Source organism: Psammomys obesus, unplaced genomic scaffold (assembly GCF_907164565.1).
Source record: "Psammomys obesus unplaced genomic scaffold, mPsaObe1.curated_primary_1811, whole genome shotgun sequence".
Lineage (NCBI taxonomy): Eukaryota > Metazoa > Chordata > Mammalia > Rodentia > Muridae > Psammomys > Psammomys obesus.
The window spans coordinates 24,368,231-24,382,423 of NW_026592510.1; the positions used below are offsets into that span (position 1 = coordinate 24,368,231).

Here is a 14,193-nt window from a genome sequence, read left to right on the forward strand (position 1 = left end):
AGGTGGTACACCTGCCATTTTCACTCCCATCCTCACTCCAGCATTCCTGGCAGGTGACTGAAAGTCTATGACCTCAGTTTTCTGAACAGCAGTATATTCTCTACCTGAACAATCACTTGTCCCATTAATAAACTACTTCAGTGATAGAGAGTTGACATTTTTGTTTATGTTCCACCCAAACCAGCCTCCCCAGAAATATGTCTTCTCAATGGCTCAAATTATATGGTTCTAAACCATCTTAAATGAAAGAGAAAGAGAGAGAAATACGGAGAGAGAAAGGGTGAGAGGCCTCATATTGGTTGATATAGTTACTATGTTTCAACCCTTTAGGTAAAATGGACAAAGTTACCTATATACAGGTCTGTGTGTCTAATAAAATAATTGACAATAAAATTAAAAATTAATAAAAAGCCTAACATATGAGCCTAGAGGTTGTATATGGAAGAGAGGATAATATTCTTGAGCAAAATCTTTTATTCACCTCCCTAATGTTTAGACTTTCCCTGTGCCACCAACTTCCTCCACTTACCTGCTTGATCTAGCATTGATGGCCACACAGCTACAAATAATACTGCAAAGAGATGGAAGCAGAAAGATAAAGAAGAAGGATGTGTGTGTGTGTGTGTGTGTGTGTGTGTGTGTGTGTGTGTGTGTAAAAGTGCTGTTTCAATTCAGAGCACCCAAATTGGGAGCTGTGTCTTGCCTCACGCTTTTGGGTGCATGTGCTATGGAAATGTCTTTCAGGCTACTTCTGCTAAATTTGACATAAGATTTACATGGCCCTCTAGAATTTCAAGTATGAGCGAATAAATGATAGTATTGTTTGAAACCCAATAGGTACAACACTCCCAAGTGTGCCTGTTCAGGGATCCTGGGTCTTTGCCTGGGTGCCTCTCCCACCTACACAACCCTGAAAGCAAAGCATGAAGGTAAAGTCAGTCCCTAAGAGCGCATCTTTACAGAGTTTCTAGTGCCCTTCTAGCCCTTAGGGACCCACCGCCCACACCTGCTTACAGGGTGGAGGCTGGAGAAGTTCTTCTAATTAAGGTAGCATGAAGTACACCAGGCAGTCCCTAGGGTATTTTTCAAGAACTGAAACCTCCTGGTACGACAGAAACTTTTTTGTATATCCTTTATATCAAAGTGAAGTGATTGGAGCACATCTCAAGGTAGCAGAAGCTGCTAATTTCCTGTCACCTGGTGTCAATCAGAGGTACCACCGCAGGCCTGGTCTATCTCACTCATCTTCAAGTACTCGAGATAGGAGAAGAGGCCGGCTGATCTCAGTGGTGAGTGCTGAAATTGGCCCTTGAGCCTTAAGAAGCCTTAAGAGACTCGGTAAGGAATGGGTTTGCCTTGTTTTTCGACTGAAAAGAAAGGCTGGATGGGGACAGGAGTGGTTTTAGAGATTAGGGAGTTGCCTTTGGTCTGGGGTGTTCCTGGTGAGACTTTCAAATGGCAGCATGATTTCAACTGTGGAGATTTCAAGGCTGCACACTCCTCCTAACTGTGCCCCTTCTCAAAGACAACCCGGGAAAGTGGGTGGTGAGCAGATTCTAGCATGGACATGAGATCTCTAGAATGTTGGGCTCAACCCAGGGCTCCACTACATAGATGCTGCATAACATTGGGTGAGTTGCCAAACCTTTCCATGCCTCAGTTTCCTCATCCATAAGATGGGAGTGACAGTGAGGGCCTCTTGCATCCTCAAAATTAAACCTAAAATACAAAGCTTTTTAGGACTGCCTGAGACCAAATTAGAAACTAATCCTGGGCATAAGAATCTAATTCCGTTCCTTTTGCTTCGGCTGATTTTGTCTCCAAAGATAAACGTAAATGCCTCGTGATGGTATTTGACCTCAGTATCTAGCATTTTCTACATGTCATCGATACAGCAAGCACAAATCCTGCTGTCTGTAATTTAAGAAGCCAAGAGTGAGGTGGGCGCTGGAGACAGTATAGAGGGATTGACCTTAACCAGGTTCTAACGTGATCCTAAAACTAAACAATAAAGTGTGTCTCGGGGGGCTGACTTTCCCTGCTTCCCATATAATGGTTTGGTCTCACCAATGGTCAGGTGAAGTGGAGGTCCTCATCTTGTGAATAGACAGCATCCTGAGCATTTGTCTGGAGACCTGCCAAAGGAGGTTTACAGGGGGCTCAGCTTGATGGTCTGTTTAACACTGAGCTCACAGCACCACAGGAGACAGGTTCCCCGCATAATCCTGCAAAGTCCCTTCACTGGGTTGACACTGTGTTTCAGGAGTTACATGTCACGCTAAAGTAAAAGTGGTTGGTAGGAAAGTATTCATGTGAGCAGATGTTGACTTTGAAAATGTTCTTACCATCAGGTGAGGATTGGCCTGAGGTAACATGATAGTCGGTTCGTGTTGGTTGAGAGTGGGAAAGACTAGCTCAAAGTTTTTGCAGACTCAGCAAAGAAAGCAGGGAATCTGTCTGGCCATGACAGCTGGGGCCATGGGCTCTGAAAGCCATCCAGAGCTGGACTGCAATGAGGAGTCAGAAGGGTGTCTCAAGAAAGCAAGGAGAAGCCAGGTGTGGTGGTGCACATCTTTAATCCCAGCACTCGGGAGGCAGAAAATCTCTGTAAATTCGAGGCCAGCCTGGTCTACAAAGAGAGTTTTAGGACAGTCAGGGCTACACAGAGAAACCCAGTCATGGAAACAAACAGGAAGGAAGGAACGAACGAAGGAAAGAAAGAAAGCAAAGAGAGTGAGTTAGAGGTAATGAGATAGGTTGGTGAGAGCTGTAGCCCAGGAAGAGCAAAACTGAGCAGAGATTTAAGGCTATGTGTCCTAGCTGCTTTGTGGAGGGTGTATTTAAAAAGGGCATTGAAGGAAAACAATAACCACAGCGTTTCTAACATTTCTTACATTTATTTACTCGTGTGTGTGTGTGTGTGTGTGTGTGTGTGTGTGTGTGTGTGTATGCATGTAGAGGTCAGAGGACAATCTCCATGAGTCAGGGCTTTCCTTTTACCGTGTAAGTCCTGGGGATGGAGCTTGGGTCATCAGCCTTGGCAACAAACCATCTGGCTGGTCTCATCCACAAGATATGTTTTCTTATGCTATAGCAAGAAAGGAAATGGGAATAAATCTACAGGTATTAGGTGTGGTGTGAACATACATGTGCAAGAGGTATTAAGAGGTAGAAATAGCATGATTTTGCTGTTGCTTGAATATGTGAGGGTGCTGAAGAAGCAGGACTGAAAAGGGCCATAATAAGGATTAAAATCTGCCTCCAAGCCTGTGTGTGTGTGTGTGTATGTGTGTGTGTGCATCCATGTACATACATGTGAAAGACATGTAATGTCAGATGCCTTCTTCAGTCACAAGACAGGGTCTCTCACCCAACCTGAGACATACAAATTTGGCTAAACTGGCTGGCCAGGAAGTCCTGGGGATCTGCCTGTCCACACTTCCTCAGCACTGAAGTTACACATGAACACTACCACAGCTGGCTTTTACTGTAGATGCCAAAATCCACACTCAGGTCCTCATGCTTGTGAAACATGAACTGAGGCATCTCACAAGCCCCCTGGTTCCAAGCTCTTAGGTCTGAGCAATTGGCAAAATAAAGTGACCTGAGGCACTGTGCCCAAAAAGGCCCACGGGCTACAGCACAATCTTTGTACAGAGAAGTTTTGGTTGAATGGCAGAAACTAGTTGAAGAATACTGGGGACTGTGTGAGTGAGGAGGAAGTTGGGTTAAAGGGGAGAAGGCAAAATTTGAAGAAGCTGGGGTGAAGAAAGGAGAAAATGGGGTAGTCATGCAAGACATTGCTATATTTTGAAATGGGAGTTTGGGGACTGGAGAACAAGGTAGCACATTTTTGTCACAGTAAAGGCCAGTAATAATAATTATTCCTTGAATATTTATTGACATATCGATCACAGCACACCTTACCCTAATTTTACAAAGATCACAAATGTGAAAAGGGCTGGAACTCTTTATCCCACATGATGCCACACAAAGAGTAAGAGTGGGTCCAGGAAAAGGGGATTTCTGGAAAGAGCAAGCATCTGGGGGAAGAAAATGGACTGAAAGAGTTGAGAAGGAAAGAATGTAAGATTTACACACAGCCATAGCACAGAAGGGAGAGAAGAAGAAATGCAAAACTATTTTGAGTGGCAAAGGGGGAAGTTGAGGTCGGGGGGCCTCAAGCATCTCAGTAGATGATGGAATTATTGGACCTAAAAGTCATTATTTAAACTAAAATCATAGACAATGCTGTGAGATCTTCAGAAAATGGACAAAAAAAAAAAAAAAAGATCTAGAAGTCAAAAGAGTTTGTGCAAGTTTCAGTGGGTGTTAAAGAGGGATGGTGTGTGAGCAAATTAGGTTATCATTTCAGTATCAGTATTGATTTTTATATTTGTGAAAATAAAGCCCTATATTGTCACATTTTTCACCAATGTGGTCAGTAACCCTATCAATATGCCAGACAATCCTTGCTGTGATCTGGAGTCCCCTGAACACATACTGTGTCCCTTGGGGTCTACAGAATGAGCATCAGTGCCAGCGCCTTCAAGTTTGGCTTCCTTGCTAAGTATAAGGTCTTTTGGAAATGATGCCCCATGTCCAGGGGCAGGACCCATATTTGTGACATGAGCAAACTGGTTTCTGGGATTTTTCTAGTGCTAGACCGGAATTCATTTGCAAAGTCCTTGGTGGGCTATGTAAATTTTTTTTTGTTGTTGGTGGTCTCATGGGATGGTTTCTGGCATGAAACAGATTCCCCTGGGCCAAGCAACGGCTGCTAATTTAGAACAGGAGGGAAATCAAGTGAGAAACTTCCCTGAAGCCCATGCTGCAAACAGATCGTATTCTGTATTGCTTTAAGCCATGTGGTATGTGCATATTTTGAAGGGAAAGGAAGAGAAACTGAACTGTTACCCCCACAAAAGTCAAAGCAGTGAGTCATGGACACTGCAGTTGACAATCAGAGGCTTCTTTTCAGATCATTAGCAATTATATGACTTCCAGTGAGTTGCCTAACATGTCTATCCTTGTCTACTCCTCTATAAAACAGAGGCAATGATTCATCCCTTGTGTCCTCTACTGTGCTCAGAAGAGACATCTCAGATGGGATTTCTTTGTAATTATAAACTAGGCAAACGTGTAAGAGATTCAGCTGCCCAGCCTTCCATGACTTTAGTAAGATTCAGCAACCTGGGTAGACAGTTTTAATTCCACAGCTTACTATCAGCAAAGATGAGGCCAGATGTGTGGTCCTAGACAGGGACATCCAGATGTGTGGTCGGTCCTAGACAGGGACATCCAGCGTGCAGGAAAGTATCGATGGAATTCATTTATGTGGTTGACATAACAAATGGATGAAGACTCCCAACACGGGACATGTGAAGAAAGCTGAATAGCCTTAACCTGTCAGAGCTGGAATGAATGTGTCTTGTCACCTCATCACTTCAGAAACAACTCCTGAGCACTAACAGATGCCACTCCCTACTTTCTTCCCTGGCCTAGGCACATATGTCCACTCGTTTCTTACGATAATTCAATGAGAAGGGCACTGTTCCCGTTTTACAGATGAGTAAAATGGAAACTACAGCTCAGAAGTGTACAACTTAACAAGAATGGCAACAAAGCAGCCAACAGTATTCGTACATGGGTGCTTTGCATAAATTTAGCATTCCTTTGATGTTTATTAAGCTGTAACACATAAGCATTATCTTAGATACTGGTCAACAGCATCATTTATTTCTGTAGAGAGGGAACTGCAATAAAGAAGTGTATAAGGTAATTTACCTTAATAATTGAATATTATTAAGTAATAACTGGCATGAGGCAAACAGAATAGGATATGTTGAGGCAGAGAGCATACGTAAAAGCATGCCTGATAGGTTCCTCAAAGTTCAGAAAAGGTCTCTGGGTATTTAAGCTGGTGTTTAAGCTATGCCTAGGTGAAAGGAAACAAACAAACAAATAAAAATAACACAAACATGAACCATCACCATCTTTCTCTTAGAAGAAGCTGTGAGACAGGGATTATTACAATTTCCAGTCTAGAGCTGGAAAGCCTAGGCCCAGAGAACTTGTGCATCACCTCAGAGGAATTAGAATTAGTGCTTAAAAGCAGAAGCTGTAAACTTAACACATGATATCAGAGAATATTCTTGTTGTAACCTGTTCAAAGTCAGAGGAAGAGAGAGACCAAGACCATTTCTCCTGATTTTAAGAACAGTCCTTGCCTTAATCAGGAATGGCACCTCTGGGCCACCACACTATTCAGAGACAGATGTACAAGCCAATTTAAAATATATGTGTGTTTTGCAGCATTAAATCATAAAAAGAACACCCAAGGATGGACCAGGTAGACAGATGTGTAGAGCAGGAATGAAGCTCAGTGGCATTTTCCTAACATTCACAGGCTTTTGGATCCAGGCCCCAGCACAGACAAAAATGCATATGGATATACATTCAAGCTGTGTTCTAAGGGTATAACTCCCTGGTACCGTAATAGACTGCACAGTGTTTTCTTGAACATTAATGTGTGTCAAATCATGATTAGCAGGCATTCTAGCTCAGGTTCCTGGGACCGCCTCTCATTGCATCAAATCATGATTAGTAGGCATTCTAGCTCAGGTTCCTGGGACAGCCTCTCATTGCCTGAGATAGCCCCTCCAGATCCTTTCCTAGTGGTAGAGCTTGCCTCACACCTGAAGCCACCAGGAAGAGAGCATGCTTCAGTGGCACCATCGAGGGAATACTAAGAGCAGTATTAGATGGTGCCAGAAGGTTAAGACTGTCTTCGATCCCACCTTACTGTTTTATTTTCAGGACTTTGGGAACAGAATGACAACACCCAGAAACTCAGTGAGTGGAACCTTCCCAACAGAGCCTGCCAAAGGCCCTCTGGCCATGCGTCCTGCTCAAAAAGTAAACCTCAGGAGGACATCTTCCCTGGTGGGCCCCACGCAAAGCTTCTTCATGAGGGAATCAAAAGCTTTGGGGGTAAGGCTGCTCTCATCTGTCCTGCACTCTGAAAATGCCCTGGGCTACAGATGCGGATGCTTCAGGTTGTATATGGAGTCTAGTCTACCTTGCACAGACAGATCAAAGTGGATGCGTTCTTCGTATTTCACAGTTGGCTGGGCCAGAGGGCACCAGGTACAACCTGGAGCACTGCAGGGTGACCTGACATCATCTCTTGGGCTGATGTCCATCCATTGCTCAGATTCCAGACATATGTGTTCCCTGGAAATGCCCTGTGTGGTGGGAGAGATAGATCTGAAGGAGAACAGGGCAAAGTTCTCGGCAGCGCTACCACCGCGTTAGGATCTTACATGGTCTTTAATTGGATGCCAGGCTTCCCACCTTGCCTTTGATCTCCACCAGTGGGTTCAGTTCAACACCAGGGTCTTTCTTCTCTCTTCAGGCTGTCCAGGTCATGAATGGTCTCCTCCATCTTTCCCTGGGGGGACTGCTGATGATCCCCACAGGGGTCTTCGCACCCATCTGTGTGAGTGTATGGTACCCTCTCTGGGGAGGCATTATGGTAAGTTAGAATAAACAGCAACCATTTGTGAGATGTTGAAGGAGGGGGAAAAAGCCAAAAGAGATCTAGTTTGCTTCTGTCAAGGAAAGTAATATGCACAGTTTATTGGGTTGGAATAGCTGGTAGGAAGAAGGGTAGACTGCACCACTTGGGTCCTGTGGATGAGCACAGCTATGCCTCATGTGGACTCCCAGAAAGGAGCCCTGCCAGGTGCTCTCATGGAGGGAAGCCTGAACAAAGCAGGCTCTCTCCACAGCCAACGAGGACAGGGTGTGAGATGCCAGATATCTGGCACTTTGAAAGAAAAGGAGAAATGGGAACATCCTAAGTCCTCCATGCCCCTACAGTTTTGCTAATCGACTACAGCGCCTGATGGGATTATTCCCATCCCAAATGATCTTCCTGTACTTACGAGTTCAGCAGCGCTCTTCTGGGCTACTTAGTGTGGACATTCCCCCAGATTATCATTCTGCGGATGACCTGAGGCTAGGTAGTGTTCATTTTGCCAGGACACTTTTCATGGCTGTGTCCCTCTAAGGGTGAGTCCAGAACTGAAGTTTCTAGAACCAAAGTAGATTGGTCATAAGGCTTTCTGCACATTATGGCTTGAATCTTAGGAAAGAAACTTAAGAAGTAATCACTATTACTTCATGTAGCAACCAACACTTTGGTGAAGTCTATCGTACTCAACACAAGTACTGCCTTCTGCACGCTCAAAGCTATTAAATCACGCTCATCCCACAAGAACATTTTCACTAATTACAGTCTGAGAGATGCACTGGGGAGATGGTTCAGTGGCTAAGAACACTGGCTGTTTGCTCTTCCAAGAGGACTCAGGTTCGGCTCCTGCCACCCACATGGCAGCTTGTAGCCATCTGTAATGCCAGTTCCAGGGGAAACTGACACTTTCTTCTGGCCTCTTTGGCCAGGCATGTCCATGGTGCACAAATATGCAGAAAAAACACTTACACACATAAAATAAATAAATTTAAAATTTTATTTTTAAAAGGAGAGAGAATAAAATGTTTAAATTCACAGTGATATTCTGTCCTACCTACGCCTCATAGGCACCAACCCTAGCTGTGTTTTTGAAACTAGTGACTAAGTCTAATTGCAGCCTGTGTAGATAAGGAGTAATTCATGTTATCAGGGATGTTTTTTTTTTTTAAGTTTCTATTTGATGGTATGGTCCCAGAGGGTTCTCACAGACAAGGAAGGAAGTGTGACTTCTGTTTCTCTTTTCTTATTCTATTTCTAGCTAATGGTCCCCAGACATTGACCAGCATAGACTGGGTGTATGAAATCTGAATAACAAAGAAATATAGCTACCAAGAAATAACTTAATGTGATAAAATATGATGCACAGTTTAATAAAAGACACTAAAAATATAGGTGGTCCCTTCCCAATCAATTATCAGTAGAAAACAATAACCTTTTGTGTCTCTCCCCTTCTGCTCCTTTTCTTCCCCACCCCCACTCTCTCTTTGCAGTACATTATTTCGGGGTCACTCCTGGCGGCGGCAGCAGAACAAACCTCCAGGAAGAGTTTGGCAAGTGATCATATGTCCTTTCCCACACATGAGACACAGCTACTTTCTCAGCTGAAAACAAGCCCTGGGGACCATTAAAGAGCTTTGCAATCACAGGCTCTCTTTCTCTCTCTCTGAGAAAAGGATCCTGTATCATCCTGGTTGTGATGTGATTTTCATCATGAAAAACTCAAAATTGGCATCTGCCTTAAGTCTGTCCATGGTGAGGGAATCAAAGGCAGAGCTCAGGAGACTGAACTTTCAGTCTTTCAATGCTAAGCTCCCTGTGGAGATGACAGACCTGACGTGTTTTGAAAGAATGTCATCTGGGAAATGACACCCCATTTAGGGAAATTTTTTTGATCCGTATGCTTGAGTCGGGTACTAGCTAAGTCAGAACCCTGAGTGAGTACAGGGGTACCCCTGGGTCTTCCCCTCTGGACAGAAGTGCTAGTCCTGATGTGGGAATCATTATAAAGATGAAATGGGGCATAGTGTGGGACGGTATAGTGGAAGCCATAAGGCCTAATGGCTTGTCAATAAGAATTCATGTATATTCTCTTTAAAAAGGTAACCTAGAGCATTCCTGCGTCTGCATAGATGCCCAGACCTTACCACCACATTTTTCCCCAGGAAACCCTCTAGCAATCCTTTCACTTACTAACCTAAGTCACGTTGAGCTGATGAGAAACTGAGGAGATTGAGATGTTTCTCCATAAGCGGCCTGAAGAACTCAATATAGGGGGAAGAAATAAATTGTTTACCAATATCAAATACAAACAAAACTACCAAGTTGCCATTAAGAGGCCACATAGCCGAGAGTAAAACGTGTGTTTTGTGAGACACTCATCAGTAATGCTGGGCATGGTCTTGGGCATATGATATGTCAAGCTTTTGACACCTGCGCAGGACAGAGCAGTCACCACCATGCCCTCTGGCCTGGGTTACCAAGAGACATCTGCCCTAATGGTACTGGGGAAAACAGCTGACCGGGGTGATGTCAGTAGGGAGCAGGTGGTGTTATTATTACGGCTGAATCATTTTGACAGTTGTCTTGGTTAGGGTTTCTATTGCTGTGATGAAGCAGTGTAGCCAAAAAGCAAGTTGAGGAGAAAGGGTTTATTCAGTTCACACTTCCACATTGCTATTCATCATCAAAGGAAGTCAGGAAGGAACTCAAACAGGGAAGGAATCTGGAGGCAGGAGCTGATGCAGAGGCCATGGAGGAGTGCTGCTTACTGGCTTGCTTCCCCTGGCTTGCTCAGGCTGATTTCTTATAGAACCCAGAACCACCAGCCCAAGAATGGTACCACCCACAATGGGCTAGGCCCTCTCCCATGAATCACTAATAAAGAAAATACCTTATGGCCAGATCTTATGGATGCATTTTCTCAATTAAGGTTCCCGCCTTTCAGATAACTCTAGTTTGTGTGTCAAGTTGACACAAGACTAGCCAGCATAATGGTACAAGCCTAGAAAGTTCTATCTACATCTTCATCAATGATATTTAGTCATGATATAAAAGCCTTCTTACCCCTCTTCCCACTGCCTTATTATACAAAGAGATGATAATCAGTGTGCCATTAAACTTCATTTACTCAGCAAGTGTTTACTGCATGTCTGAGGATGGTGGCAATGAAAAAATTTAGGGATACAAAATGAGGGTGAAGGATCACTGGAAGTTTGGTTTCATAAATTGAATGGATTGTGATTGCTTAAGATGAGAGGACTGGAAAAGGAGGGAGAAGAGGGCTAAAAGTTGCACTTTACAGTGACCAAGAGGCTAAAACCCATAGCAAGAACTAAAATAGAATGCAAGGGTGGCATCTTTATGAGTCAGGGGGAATCCCATATCCTACTTTATATTTTCTAAATGGAAACAAATCTAATTAACAAATCTGCCTCTGTTTCAGGTAAAAGCAAAAGTGATAATGAACTCCCTGAGCCTCTTTGTTGCCATTACTGGAATAATTCTTTCAGTCATGGACATACTTAACATTACAATTTCTCGTTTTTTAAAAATGGAGAGTCTGAATCTTAGTAAAACTCCCAAGCTGTATGTTGATATCTACAACTGTGAACCATCTAATTCCTCAGAGAAAATCTCTCCATCTACCCAGTACTGTTACAGCGTGCAGTCCATGTTCTTGGTGAGTATGAGAGAGCTTCTCCAGAGACAAGATGTGCTATGCTTCATTATGAACATCAACTCTGGGTCCAGGAAGTCTGTGTCTGCCCTAAGATTCCTCCTCATACACTGCCTCCATTTCCTTAGCTGTAAAATAGGGAGAGTAACATCCTTGGATTGGTTTGCAAAATAAATTAGTACCACGGGAGAAGCACTTAGAGCAGTTTTTTATTTTTTTTTTATTTTTATTTTTATTTTTGTACAGGAGGTTCCATTTGTGACTTTTTTGTTTCTTCTGAGGGATGCTCTTGCTTTGTAGCATGGGCTGGTCTACTACTGTCAATTTAGCCTAGACCAGCTTCAAATTCCCAACAATCCTGCTTCTCCCTCCTGAATGCTGGGATTACTGGCATGTGCCACTACAGCAAGCTTTAAGTGTTCATCATTCGTCATTGTTAATATTATTGATGACATTAATAATTATATTAATAATGAAAATATGGAAGAAATTCCTAAAATGTTAGTAACCGATTATTCATCACTTAATTTTGAATGTAGTGTTTAAAGGGGAAAGGGAATATATCTCCCAAGCATTGTGGAGTTTCCTTGGTTTGATATAACATCCCCTAAAGCTGATGCTATTTCTTTTGAGACAGGGTCTCATGTAGTCCAGGCTGGCCTTCACTTTACTGTGTAGACAAGAACTTCTGATATTCCTGCCTTCACCCAGTGCTGAGATTATAAGTCTGTGCCACTATGTCTTGTTTACATAGTGAAACTGAACCCACAAAGCCAAGCTAACAGAATTTAATGTGAGACTCTTACAAAGAACTGATCCTTCGGCTTACCATTCCGACCTTACTTTCTTGTGCCTGAAGATGCTGTCTCTTATAGCAGCCTTTCTCCTCAGTTTACTTACCTAAAGAACTGAGCCGAATGTTTGCTTACTGAGTTCCAGTCATTTGTCATTGCTACACACTAAGCACACCCACCTGACATCTCCTTTTTGCCTTTGTTCTGTTGGTTTCCAGGGCATTCTGTCGGTGATGCTGATCTCTGCCTTCTTGCAGAAACTTGTGACAGCTGGCATCGTGGAGAATGAATGGAGAAAAATGTGCTCCAGACCCAAATCTGTAAGTTGGGGTTACCTGGTCATAGCAACCTAGAAAATTAATATCTGCAAAGAATTGTTTATAGCCGGACACAGTGACACACACCTGAAATCCCAGCAATCAAGGAGGCAGAGGCAGGTGGATCTCTGTGAGTTCGAGGACAGCCTGGTCTACAAAGTAAGTCCAGGAAAGCTAAGGCTACGTGGAAAAAGCCAGTCTCAAAAAAACAAAACCAACAAACAAAAAAGAATTATTTATATAGAATATGATCTGGTGAAATTTTGAAACTAGGAGCTTCACTGAAAAAACAAACAAACTGGTTTTTCTATATTTTTGAAAAACAAAATAGCAGCAGGCACAGCACGTGTTGTGAAGTGTCAGTGAGTCTGTGGTTAGGAGCAGCTGTCGTTCCACATGTGCACACGTGTGCCTGCCAATCAGCCTTTCCCTCTACTTGACCTCAGACTCCCACTCCCACCCTGTCTTGGTTTCTAGGCAACTTATTAAAGAAGGCATTTATTTGGGGCTTACGGCTTCAGAGGATTAGAGTCCATGAGCATCACAGGGGGAGGGGGAAGGCATGGTGGTGGGCAGGCGGCCATGGCTCTGGAGCAGTAGCTGAGAGCTTACTTCTGACTTACAGCATGAGGTGGGGAGAGCTAACTGGGAATGGCTTCGGCTTCCCAAATCTCAAAGCCACACCAGTGCCACATTTCCTCCCACATGGCCACACTTCCTACAGTTCTACCAACTGCAGAACAAGTATTCAGAAATGGACTGTGGGGCCCATTTTTATTCGTGCCTTCATTCCATGCTCCCTCCCATCCTAATGTGTAACATAGGATGGCAGGGGGCTGAAGGCCGATCAAGTCACTGGTTCTTGGATTTCTCAGTGTTCTTGTCTCCTACACTCTCTCCAAGTCATTCCACTTCCAAGACAATAGTATTCCAAAGAGTCTCCTAAGCTGGGACACATGAATACTTGGACAGTACCTCTATTATAAGTGACCCCAGAACAACAGACTATAAGATTTAGCTTATAACTTAGAAGTTATTACTGATGCCTCCATTACACAGATGTGGAGGGGGTGGAATGAGAGTTATAATCACTAAAGACAAAACAGTTCTACAGTCTAAATGCCTCTATTTTCGATGTGTTATTATTCCATGTGCCATGATTATTCCAGGCAAAATGCCAAGTGCCTGAAGTCTTTAATGATTTGCTCAGGCTCGAGGTTTAATAAGTAGGTAATTTGGTGAGAACTGGAGCATCCACGTAGCCAATCCTAGTATCTGTAGTATATAGTTAATTAAATTAAAAGCCTGAGAATAAGCTGGCACTTGGACATATGTAGATTGTTTGGGGGTGGGGGTGTAAAAGTCAAGAGGTGTTTGTTTATATTCTAGAATGTGGTTCTGCTGTCAGCTGGAGAAAAAAAAGAGAAGACTATTAAAATGAAAGAAGAAATCATTGAGCTAAGTGGAGTATCTTCCCAACCAAAGAATGAAGAAGAAATTGAAATCATTCCAGTACAAGAGGAAGAAGAAGAAACAGAAATAAACTTTCCAGAACCTCCCCAGGAGCCAGTGGAAAATGAGATATCTCCTTAAACTCTTCTTTTATAAGCGTTATTGTTTAGAGAGCTTCCAAAACACATAGTTACCCGCATTTCTTGTGGTCTTCCACGTCTATTCTTCATATCTCCACAGCTTATTTTTGCATACAGAAGCCACATCTAGCTCTCCTTCACATTTGGAGAATGTAGCAATTATAGCAGATTGTGTTGTCCCCTGCCTGGGGAGCCTTACATTGGCAGAAATGCTGAAGAACCCAATACTCATTCACCTTTTCCTTGGACGGTGTTTTAATAGTGGTGGTGCTTTTTT

The 14,193-nt window shown here is 43.2% G+C and overlaps 1 protein-coding gene across 1 annotated transcript; it reads left to right on the forward strand.

Annotated features, from left to right (window-relative positions):
• The first annotated feature begins 1,267 nt into the window (after nucleotides 1–1,267).
• Nucleotides 1,268–13,917, forward strand: Ms4a1 (membrane spanning 4-domains A1). Its single transcript, XM_055614222.1, has 7 exons — nucleotides 1,268–1,338; nucleotides 6,820–6,993; nucleotides 7,418–7,537; nucleotides 9,028–9,087; nucleotides 10,980–11,216; nucleotides 12,226–12,327; nucleotides 13,714–13,917. The coding sequence occupies exons 2-7, from the start codon at nucleotides 6,835–6,837 to the stop codon at nucleotides 13,915–13,917; spliced, it is 882 nt and encodes a 293-aa protein (XP_055470197.1). The 5' UTR covers nucleotides 1,268–1,338; nucleotides 6,820–6,834.
• Nucleotides 13,918–14,193: the final 276 nt, after the last annotated feature.

Coding starts and splice junctions, on each gene's coding strand:
- Ms4a1 (XM_055614222.1), top strand. CDS start 6,835: ATGACAACACCCAGAAACTCAGTGAGTGGAACCTTCCCAACAGAGCCT. Junction 6,994..7,417: donor GGGAATCAAAAGCTTTGGGG/GTAAGGCTGCTC, acceptor TTCTCTCTTCAG/GCTGTCCAGGTCATGAATGG. Junction 7,538..9,027: donor CTCTCTGGGGAGGCATTATG/GTAAGTTAGAAT, acceptor CTCTCTTTGCAG/TACATTATTTCGGGGTCACT.